This window comes from Bufo bufo, chromosome 8 (genome assembly GCF_905171765.1).
Source record: "Bufo bufo chromosome 8, aBufBuf1.1, whole genome shotgun sequence".
Taxonomy (NCBI): domain Eukaryota; kingdom Metazoa; phylum Chordata; class Amphibia; order Anura; family Bufonidae; genus Bufo; species Bufo bufo.
This window is the reverse complement of record NC_053396.1, coordinates 226,979,072-226,990,867: the sequence shown is the minus strand read 5'-3', so window position 1 is coordinate 226,990,867 and position 11,796 is coordinate 226,979,072. Positions and strand designations below refer to the sequence as shown.

At 48.6% G+C, this 11,796-nt stretch overlaps 1 protein-coding gene across 4 annotated transcripts in view; it reads left to right on the top strand.

The window, feature by feature from the left end:
* Window positions 1-210: 210 nt before the first annotated feature.
* The window catches only part of DACH2 (dachshund family transcription factor 2), a 330,161-nt gene continuing 318,575 nt past the window's right edge, over window positions 211-11,796 (top strand). For all 4 annotated transcript variants that reach the window (XM_040442443.1, XM_040442441.1, XM_040442440.1 and 1 more), the window contains exon 1: window positions 211-644. In XM_040442443.1, the coding sequence (XP_040298377.1) occupies window positions 256-644 (389 nt within the window). In that variant the 5' untranslated portion in view covers window positions 211-255. The remainder of the gene's footprint in view (window positions 645-11,796) is intronic.

Here is an 11,796-nt window from a genome sequence, read left to right as displayed (position 1 = left end):
CAGTTAACCTCTTCGAGCCCGGGACAGCGCGGAACCAGGACACACGCTCTCACTACAAGCTCCCACAGAGCGACACCGCGAAACCCCGCCCTGTCCCGCCAGCAGCCAATCAGAGCGGAGCTCCGCCCCCCTCGCCGGGCGCTGATTGGCTGCGGCGCGGTGTGTGTGGCCGCTCCGCGCCCGGACTCCGGCAATCACTCGGAGGCAGCGGCGGTGGCGGCTGCAGCTTCTTCTCCTCCGGGCGGGAGCCTGAGCATGGCCGTGTCCGCGCCTCCTCCTCCAGTGCTGAGTCCGGCGGAGTCTCCACGGCCACTGCTGAGCGGGTACAGCCCGGGGCCCGGGGCGGGCGGCAGTGAGTGCCGGATGGTGGAGGTGCACGGGGTGCGGGTGGCGTCCTTCGTGCTGGACGGGCAGGAGCTGATCTGTCTGCCGCAGGTGTTCGAGCTCTTCCTGAAGCACCTGGTGGGCGGGCTGCACACCGTCTACACCAAGCTGAAGCGGCTGGACATCACCCCGGTGGTGTGCACGGTGGAGCAGGTGCGGGTCCTGCGGGGGCTGGGGGCCATCCAGCCGGGGGTCAACCGCTGCAAGCTCATCACCCGCCGGGACTTCGAGGCGCTGTACCAGGACTGCACCAACGCCAGGTCAGAGAACCTTGCCTCACTGTGCCTCCTCATGTAAGGGCTGTGCCTCATTGTACCTCCTCATGTAAGGGCTGTGCCTCATTGTACCTCCTCATGTAAGGGCTGTGCCTCATTGTACCTCCTCATGTAAGGGCTGTGCCTCATTGTACCTCCTCATGTAAGGGCTGTGCCTCATTGTACCTCCTCATGTAAGGGCTGTGCCTCATTGTACCTCCTCATGTAAGGGCTGTGCCTCATTGTACCTCCTCATGTAAGGGCTGTGCCTCATTGTGCCTCCTCATGTAAGGGCTGTGCCTCCTCATGTAAGGGCTGTGCCTCCTCATGTAAGGGCTGTGCCTCCTCATGTAAGGGCTGTGCCTCCTCATGTAAGGGCTGTGCCTCCTCATGTAAGGGCTGTGCCTCCTCATGTAAGGGCTGTGCCTCATTGTGCCTCCTCATGTAAGGGCTGTGCCTCCTCATGTAAGGGCTGTGCCTCATTGTACCTCCTCATGTAAGGGCTGTGCCTCATTATGTAAGGGCTGTGCCTCACTGTACCTCCTCATGTAAGGGCTGTGCCTCCTCATGTAAGGGCTGTGCCTCCTCATGTAAGGGCTGTGCCTCCTCATGTAAGGGCTGTGCCTCCTCATGTAAGGGCTGTGCCTCCTCATGTAAGGGCTGTGCCTCCTCATGTAAGGGCTGTGCCTCCTCATGTAAGGGCTGTGCCTCCTCATGTAAGGGCTGTGCCTCCTCATGTAAGGGCTGTGCCTCCTCATGTAAGGGCTGTGCCTCATTGTACCTCCTCATGTAAGGATTGTACCTTGTTGTGCCTCCTCATGTAAGGGCTGTGCCTCCTCATGTAAGGGCTGTGCCTCATTATGTAAGGGCTGTGCCTCACTGTACCTCCTCATGTAAGGATTGTACCTTGTTGTGCCTCCTCATGTAAGGGTTGTGCCTCCTCATGTAAGGGCTGTGCCTCACTGTGCCTCCTCATGTAAGGGCTGTGCCTCATTGTGCCTCCTCATGTAAGGGCTGTGCCTCATTATGTAAGGGCTGTGCCTCACTGTACCTCCTCATGTAAGGATTGTACCTTGTTGTGCCTCCTCATGTAAGGGCTGTGCCTCCTCATGTAAGGGCTGTGCCTCCTCATGTAAGGGCTGTGCCTCATTGTACCTCCTCATGTAAGGGCTGTGCCTCATTATGTAAGGGCTGTGCCTCACTGTACCTCCTCATGTAAGGATTGTACCTTGTTGTGCCTCCTCATGTAAGGGTTGTGCCTCCTCATGTAAGGGTTGTGCCTCACTGTGCCTCCTCATGTAAGGGCTGTGGCTCATGTATACCCTGGTGTGCCCTCTTGTCTCACACCTCCTAATGTAAAGGACATGCCTCGTGTACCCTGTGCCTCATATATTTTAATGTAACGGAGTTGTCTCATGTGTAGCTTCTGCCTCATAATGTCCGTGGGCTGTGCCTTGTGCCTCCTGTTTCTAATGTGTTGGGACTGTGCCTCACCTGTGCCCTGTGCCTCAATGTTAGGGATGTGTTTTAGGTGTACATTCTGCCTCTTAATGTAATGGCGCTCTGCACTTCAAGTGCAACCTGTGCCTCAGATTGCAAAGACATGTACCTTGTGTTTACTCTGTGCCTCATACCTCATAAAATGGACGGAGATAACTTTGTGCCTCATATACATAACACAATGATCCTCAGCTCTAGCGCGCCTCATGAAATGCACTGTGGCTTTCATTTACAGCACCTCATGCCTCACCTGTGCACACAACCTCTTCTGTAATGTACCTCATGCCTCACCTGTAAACAACCTCTTCTGTACTGTGCCTCATGCCTCACATGCACGCAACTTCTTCGGTACTGTACCTCATGCCTCACCTGTGCATACAGCCTCTTGTGTACTGTGCCTCACCTGTGCACACAGCCTCTTCTATACTGTACCTCATGCCTCACCTGTGCACACAGCCTCTTCTGTACTGTACCTCATGCCTCACCTGTGCACAACCTCTTCTGTACTGTGCCTCATGCCTCACCTGTGCACACAGCCTCTTCTGTACTGTGCCTCATGCCTCACCTGTGCACACAGCCTCTTCTGTACTGTGCCTCATGCCTCACCTGTGCACACAGCCTCTTCTGTACTGTGCCTCATGCCTCACCTGTGCACACAGCCTCTTCTGTACTGTGCCTCATGCCTAACCTGTGCACACAACCTCTTCGGTACTGTACCTCATGCCTCACCTGTGCACACAACCTCTTCGGTACTGTACCTCATGCCTCACCTGTGCACACAACCTCTTCTGTACTGTACCTCATGCCTCACCTGTGCATACAGCCTCTTGTGTACTGTTAAAATACATACTTTTATTTAAATTTTAAAAAGTTTGGTGCCTCGTCTGTACTGTGCCTCGTCTTATATGCTCCCTCCCAGCTGCAGTTTACTTACATTCTTCCTTTGCTGAAAGCCTCCCCTGTACTGTGCCTCAGACCTCATACTACTGGTCTCCAACTCATTAGTACATGCTGGGAGTTGTAGTTCACCAGCAGGTGGAGAGAAATAGGTTGGAGACAAATCCCCCAACACTGTACTCTTTACATACCGTACCTCACGTGTGCCAGAGACCACCTCCTAATACACTGTGCCCCCAATGTTCATCTGTACAGTAACTTGTTACCTCACTTGCATTGTGCCTCCATTATATAGTAGTGTTATGCCTCAGTGTTTATACGGTGTACTCTCCATAGTGTCTGCTCCTCCGGTATATACGGTGTACTCTCTCTATAGTGTCTGCTCCTCCGGTATATACGGTGTACTCTCTCTATAGTGTCTGCTCCTTCAGTACAGGGCGGTATATACGGTGTACTCTCTATAGTGTCTGCTCCTCCGGTATATACGGTGTACTCTCTCCATAGTGTCTGCTCCTCCGGTATATACGGTGTACTCTCTCTATAGTGTCTGCTCCTCCGGTATATACGGTGTACTCTCTCCATAGTGTCTGCTCCTCCGGTATATACGGTGTACTCTCTCCATAGTGTCTGCTCCTCCGGTATATACGGTGTACTCTCTCTATAGTGTCTGCTCCTCCGGTATATACGGTGTACTCTCTATAGTGTCTGCTCCTCTGGTACAGGGCGGTATATACGGTGTACTCTCCATAGTGTCTGCTATTCCGGTACAGGGCGGTATATACGGTGTACTCTCTCTATAGTGTCTGCTCCTCCAGTACAGGGCGGTATATACGGTGTACTCTCTATAGTGTCTGCTCCTCCGGTACAGGGCGGTATATACGGTGTACTCTCTCTATAGTGTCTGCTCCTCCGGTATATACGGTGTACTCTCTCTATAGTGTCTGCTCCTCCGGTACAGGGCGGTATATACGGTGTACTCTCTATAGTGTCTGCTCCTCCGGTACAGGGCGGTATATACGGTGTACTCTCTATAGTGTCTGCTCCTCCGGTACAGGGCGGTATATACGGTGTACTCTCTATAGTGTCTGCTCCTCTGGTACAGGGCGGTATATACGGTGTACTCTCCATAGTGTCTGCTATTCCGGTACAGGGCGGTATATACGGTGTACTCTCTCTCTAGTGTCTGCTCCTCCGGTACAGGGCGGTATATACGGTGTACTCTCTATAGTGTCTGCTCCTCCGGTATATACGGTGTACTCTCTATAGTGTCTGCTCCTCCGGTACAGGGCGGTATATACGGTGTACTCTCTCTATAGTGTCTGCTCCTCCGGTACAGGGCGGTATATACGGTGTACTCTTCTAATTTTGGCTTCTGCACATTTAGGGTCCATTCACACATCCGTTGTTTCTTTCCTGATCTGTTCCGTTTTTTGCTGAACAGATCTGGACCCATTCATTTTCAATGGGTCCTGAAAAAAATCTGACATTGAGCTGTCCGTTTTTTTCCAGGACCCATTGAAAATGAATGAGTCCAGATCTGTTCAGCAAAAAACCGAACAGATCAGGAAAGAAAAAAAACGGACGTGTGAATGGACCCTTATGGATCGTTTATTTTTAACAATTTGTGTTTTTTTTTTTTACATTTTGTTTCAAGTTCTCATTTTTTTGTTTGAGGATTAACTATTACTTTGCTGGTTTTGTAAGTTGCTGGAATTCGAATATATAAAAACTGTCGCAGATCTGCACATGGGAGCCGCTCAGAGACGGAGCGCACGTTTTTAGATACATATAAATATATTGATAAACTAAAATAATACTTCTGTGGGTTAAAAAGTGACTGTATGGGACCATTGGAACGAGCTGTGTGCAGAAAAAGTAAATAAAATAATGGAAATTGTGAATAAAATCAGCTAAATGTATCAAAATCTTTCCATGAATTTATGAATATGGATCTGTATTGTGGAGGTGTGAATGAGCCCCCACTGAGCTTCCTGTACGGAGACCCTGGAGCCTGCAGTGGACTTGGCCGCTGCTGCTTCTGTTCTGCTCCATATGTAGTGCCGGCCACCTGAGCCCACGGCGCACGTTACTGTACCTGGCGTGTGTTATATTGTGCCCTCTATGCCATATGCACAGATGTAGCAGAGCTGAGCTGTCATTTCTCTGTGCGCTGTTACCTGTGGACTCCGTCGGCCTCGTCTCACCTGCAGATGTCGGCAGCGTTCTCCTGACTTCAGGACGTCACTTTAATGTCGTTTATTTTACTTATAAGCGATTTTGTTGCATTAATCCAGTGAAGATACCGTTGGACACGTTTGTACGTGCGCGGTGTGTATACTTCTGTGTATGACCTGGTCATCTGTATGATGTGGCTGACATGATGGACGGTTGTATGTTCCCGCTGTGTCCTGTATACTCCTGCTGCCTGTACGTCCTGTGCTCCCCATATATCTGGATATACATAGTAATATGTACGGTGCTGTGTGCGCCTCGCTCCTGTATCTACACTGTGTGCGCTATGTGTGTTATCTGCCCCGTGTGTGTGTCCTGTATATACCGAGTATACGCCGTGTCCTAGGCGTCCTGTATATACCGAGTATACGCCGTGTCCTAGGCGTCCTGTATATACCGAGTATACGCCGTGTCCTAGGCGTCCTGTATACGCCGTGTCCTAGGCGTCCTGTATACGCCGTGTCCTAGGCGTCCTGTATACGCCGTGTCCTAGGCGTCCTGTATACGCCGTGTCCTAGGCGTCCTGTATACGCCGTGTCCTAGGCGTCCTGTATACGCCGTGTCCTAGGCGTCCTGTATACGCCGTGTCCTAGGCGTCCTGTATACGCCGTGTCCTAGGCGTCCTGTATACGCCGTGTCCTAGGCGTCCTGTATACGCCGTGTCCTAGGCGTCCTGTATACGCCGTGTCCTAGGCGTCCTGTATACACCGTGTCCTAGGCGTCCTGTATACGCCGTGTCCTAGGCGTCCTGTATACGCCGTGTCCTAGGCGTCCTGTATACGCCGTGTCCTAGGCGTCCTGTATACGCCGTGTCCTAGGCGTCCTGTATATACTGAGTATACTTCTCTAATTTCATATAATGTAGTAGATGTCACCTGCAGTCCTATGTAACACCACAGATAACACAGTGATACCTCTCTGAGTACAGATAGTGTAGTAGATGTCATCTGCAGTCCTATGTAACACCACTGATAACAGTGATAACTCTCTTAGTACAGATAATTTAGTAGATGTTACCTGCAGTCCTATGTAACACCACAGATAACACAGTGATAACTCTCTTAGTACAGGTAATGTAGTAGATGTCACCTGCAGTCCTATGTAACACCACTGATAACACAATGATAACTCTCTTAGTACAGATAATGTAGTAGATGTCACCTGCAGTCCTATGTAACACCACAGTGATCACTCTGAGTACAGGTAATCTGTTGATGATGTCATTGGTCGCCGTCTTCCGCCATCCGGTCAGTGGTCACATTGTGGCGTGCTGCTCTTAGGCCTCATGCACACAAACTCTTTGCATGTCCATTCCGTTTTTATTTTTTTGCGGACCGTATACGGAACCATTCATTTCAATGGGTCCGCAAAAAAACCTCTGTGCATTCCGTTTCTATATGTCCGTATTTCTGTTCCGCAAAAAAATAGAACATTATTGTCCGCGTTACGGATAAGGACAGGACTGTTCTATTAGAGGCCGGCTGTTCCGTTCCGCAAAATACATACGGTCGTGTGCATGAGGCCTCAGTCTGTGATGTTGTTGTACTTGGACGCCATTTGTCTGGGTAGGTATGAGCGTAAATGCAAAGTATATTGTAGAGCTGATGATGGTGGTGATTGTGCCTGTTGGGGGTAGTAGTGGAATCTTAGTGGTTTTGTTTTTGTACCTGTGGGATTCTCTGTGTCTCTTCTTGTGGCCCCTGGGGTCGCTTCTGCTTGGCTGTGTTAACTACCTGCCTACGATCTGATGAGAAGCGGCGCCCGGCCCTCCTGATCTCCTCCGCCTCTAATGGACGATGCTGGAATGTCTGAATCTGGGTCACCGGGGGAAGCGGCCGCCGACCGGCAGATCTGCACTTGGCAGCTTCTTGTGTTCCCAGAAAAATATTCCGGCCCCAATTAAAAGAATTCCATGAAGTTCACAGCCGGGATGTCCGAGAATCTCGCCAGTCATTGCTCTGAACCCTGTAGAGCGTAAGCTCTTGTGGGCAGATCTTTGGTTCTGCACAGTACAGAACATTATTCATTCTGACTTCTTGTTTAGAGTCTGTTTTTTGGCGCAGAACTATAAAATGTTCCAGAGAGACCAGAAATGCTGGAAATATAAAACCGGTACAGGTACAGTTTTGGGGTATTTTTACCGTTCTGTTACTGTTTGATAATCCAGAATATTTGATAATCTGGCGGCGCCCGGCTTGTGACGTACGCCGTAGATTACAATGTATCACTCGCTGTATAGACGACCTGATAACGCCGAGGTGGCGGGGGCAGTGCCACTCTGAATGCCCCTCGCCGTGATTGGCCACAAGGGATCAGCTGACCAGGTCCACCGAACTTGAGAAAAACATTAGCAGCACTAATCCCGCTGAGGGTTTGCAACAATGTATCAGAGCTATAAGTCCTATCTGTCTGGAGTCCAACCTGTGCAGCTCACAGAGGAATTTCTAGACTGGATGCAATTGTGACAAACCCTCAACTGTGAGAAGTACAGGTATTTAGCTTGGTAATACAAACTAAAATGTTTTCGTTCACTGACAGTAAACCAAGATCTTGAAAATGAAAACACAGAGTCACAGCTCAGAGATGGTGCATTCGTGATGTAACAGGCGTCCCCTGCAGCGAGCGCACATTCCCATCGGCTCGTCCAGCGGATTTACTCGTCCGGAGAGAGATTTTATGTGACGGGGCTGATTAGCGAACGCGCCGCCTCGTTGGAAGTAATTGGGCCTGTAAATAAACACTATTTTATTCCACCGAAGGTCCAGACACGTAGCCAGGAGCGCGGTAATAACGGCGAATGTGCACAGGGCCCGAGCGGGGGGGCAGTTATTATAATCGTTAGAATCCGATATTAACTCCAGACCTTACACATTCCATGAGACTTATTCATTAGCATTTTTGTAAACCTTCTTCTATAGAAAAATATATATAAAGCAAGCAAAAAATTGTAAATTCCTTTAAAAAATAATTCCGTAGTGGATTTTTGTTCAGTTCTGAGGTTACGGCCCAGACGGCAGTATTTGTGGATTCCTCTTCTCCGCCATATTGGTAAAAGTGCCGCCGGAGCTGGCGTGAAGTTTTAGTGCTTTCATATTTTTTGGTGATTTTTATTTTATTTTATTTTTTACATTTTGCTGCAGATGTTCGCCCCGTGTGTCTGAGAAGAGCAGATCATGAGGAATTAATGGGGTGTAAAAGGATTAAATGCGGAGATGAAATGAGTCTCGTTACAGCAAAGTGTCGTCACCCTCCGCCAACCCGCTGTGTGTGACCCGCGCTGACGAGGTGCCCGCCTGACCTTTACTGCGCCTTCTGTCCTTCTCTGTCCTCACAATGTTTTTGTGTCAGTGTTTTTGAGTCTTCCCTTTTTGTCACAATATTTTTTTTTATTCTTGAGGAAGTTGTGTTTCCTTTTTGTATCGTGTCTTGACCCTGCTCGTTACAATGTAGCATTCAGGCCGCTGCTTAGTAACAGGCGCTCAGGATCTCTGCTCTGGAGGGTGGTAAATGCTGGATGACTTTGTCGCCTTTTGTGAAGCGGGCGTGCACCTTGTGTCGGACGTCTTTACATTTGTCACTGTCTCTTTATGGTGAGCCCCCTGTGTTTACATTCATGCCACCGGCCGGACCCCTTCGTGGGCTCGCACACATCACCGCGCGGCTCCTGTTGCAAATTCAGCAGTGTTATTCACCAGCCTCTTGATTATTATTTTTTCATCTGTTCCTCTCTCTTTTTTTTTTTTTCTTCCTTTTCATCGCCGGGACCTGTACAAATCTGTGTCGCTTCAAATCAAGCCCCTTCTGCGGAGATAACATAGTGTTTAGTCGCGTTTCGCTTCAGAAAGGGGAAACGCAGCGTTTACACCCAATAAGGCTGATTGTGGCAGCGCATGCAAATGCTGTTTTGATTTATCTCTCTTTGCACTTTTTTCCATTTGAATTGATCCTGCATTAATTTCGCGGCGCGGCTGTGTGAGGCTGCAGATGTTGCCCTGTGTTTAATAAATCAATGAGACAGATCTGAATGAATCACTTCACATAGATTCTGCCTCTTGGTTTGATGTCTGCAAGTTATTCTTAGCTTGTTATCATGACAGATGCATTAATGTCCTATACACTGTCAGCAATCAGCAGCGAGGCTGGAGCCGTTTAAAGCAACAGCAGCGTGAAAAAAAGCGGAATAAAAAGACAAAGAAAAAAAATAAAATAACTTGTTAACCTTGGCGTCAGAGAAATACAATGTATCAACCGGTTGTTTAAAAACAGAGAAACAAATTGGATCAAAAATCAAAATAATTAAATACAAAAAAGGAAATGTAACTTTTTATCTGATGCGCTCTTTATTTTTCTCCAATTGGGTAAAAAAAAAAAAAAATACATTGAGACTCTGACGTCAGTACTTTATGATCTCAACTAGTCCAGTGTTACAGATATTTCACACAATGAACAGAAATGATAGTCGGCATCCTAAAGAAGAAAGTAGATTTTCCATTTGTGGTCCGGGAAAGCTGTGAGACCCCCAGTTTTGTCTTTAGGTTAAAACCCATTCATGTCTCTTACATATGTAATCAATAAATCCGTCGGGGGGGGGGGGGGGGAGTAGGGCGCGTGCCCCGTGTCCCGTGTGATCCCGATCCCGGGTTTAGTATTGAACAAGTCATTATTTGCAAAAGGAAAGAATCAATAGGAAAATTGTGAGTTTGGCGAAGCATTTTTCGCATTACCATTTGACTGTAATGAAAGTGGCAGCGGCGGATAATGAACGATTATGGCGTTTGGTAAATGTCACCTATCAATCTCGCGGGACGCACAGGGGAAGAGCAGCGACGAGGGGTAGCAGCTGCTTGGTGCAAGATTTGCAGATTCTCTGCCTTTTATTAAGCTCCAACAACCTGACGGAGCCGCGACCGAAGACGACTGGTCATAAAGACACGAAGAGTCGATCACCGGCGGCGAATTACCGCGAAAGACACGTCACAGATAAAGATCCATCCGAGTGCTGAATACCTGGAGCCTGAATGATTCTGCTTGTCTGGATCTGTTGCTTCATTTGTTACACATTTGGTTACATTTTGTTACATTTACAAAATACTTTATACAGAAAATCAATAAAAAAACACCTCCTTGTATCCGTCGTGTCAGTAGCGTCGTCCACCCTCCCCCAGAAGGTTCTGCAGTGTAATCTATAATCTTCATCATCCTCGTTCTCTCATCTTCATTATCCAGACTTTTCTCTACAGTTCATTACACTTTCTGGTATTTACATTAAATTATAGACTCGTTCATTAGAGAATTCTCCTACGTATCGGGGTCGGACTGGCCCTTCACAGCTCCAGTGCATCCCCTAGGGGCCCCAACACACTAAGGTCCCTTGCAGACGAGCGCGTGCCGATTAGGTCCGGATGTGTTGCGAATGCGTTCAGTGAAAAATGCACGATTTCGCAGCCAAAGTCATTCAGCTTTGCCTGCAATCGAGTTTTTATCGCGCAGGTGCGATGCGTTTTGCACGCGTGTGATTAAAAAACTGAAGGTTTACAAACAACATCTCTTAGCAACCGTCCGTGAAAAACGCATCGCATCCGAACTTGCTTGCGGATGTGATTTTAAACGCAGCTAAATTCACTTCTATGGGGCCTGCGTTGCGTGAAAATCGCTGAATATAGAACATGAGATTTTTTACGCAACGCACAAGTGATGCGTGAAAACCAACGCACATGTAGACAGACCCATTGAAATGAATGGGTCCGGATTCCGTGCGGGCGCAATGCGTTCGCATTGCACCCGCGTGGAATACTCGCTTGTGTGAAAGGGGCCTAAGAGATTTCTGGGACTGTCCCACACATCTGAATGGGGTTTGCCGAGATCGCTGCACCTGCTGCGGAAGCGACCCATGTGTAGGTGCAGTAGTAGAAATATCCCCCCCCCCCCCATTAGGTAATAACCTATAATAGATTACTGAGGGTCCGTCCTGTATGTGCAGGGATTGTGATTATATCGGACCCCGCTCTGAGGAGTACGTCAGCTCCATCTCTCCTCCTTGTGATGGTCGGTCTGATACGTGTAACAATGTATTACGTTACAGGAGATTACAGACGAGAACCATGAATGATTAATAAAGGCCGTACAGAGGAGCGTGTCATTCAGTAATGATTCTGTCAGAGCCGGGAGCTCGGCTGTCACGTCCCCAACGACCCTGCGAACCCCCAAAATAACATCTGAATGTGATGAGCGGCGCCTGGTGTGAATGCAGCCTCCATCACTATAACCCCCATCATCTTCCCTGCTATTTACATAGTGAGAGTTCTGATCATCTTCACATTTGCAGTTGATGGGCTGAGATTGACCGGCTGCAGAAACCTCCAGAAACGGATGGCGTTTTTAACCCCCACCCGATGTGTTTTGTCGGTCGTTTATTGCTCCCCGACATTGATTTATGATCTGCATTGTTTTAATTAATAGAAATGTGAGGTTGGTTTAAGGCCGCGGTCGCCGGCAGATTAAATATTAGACACATGCAGCCAGATTGTAT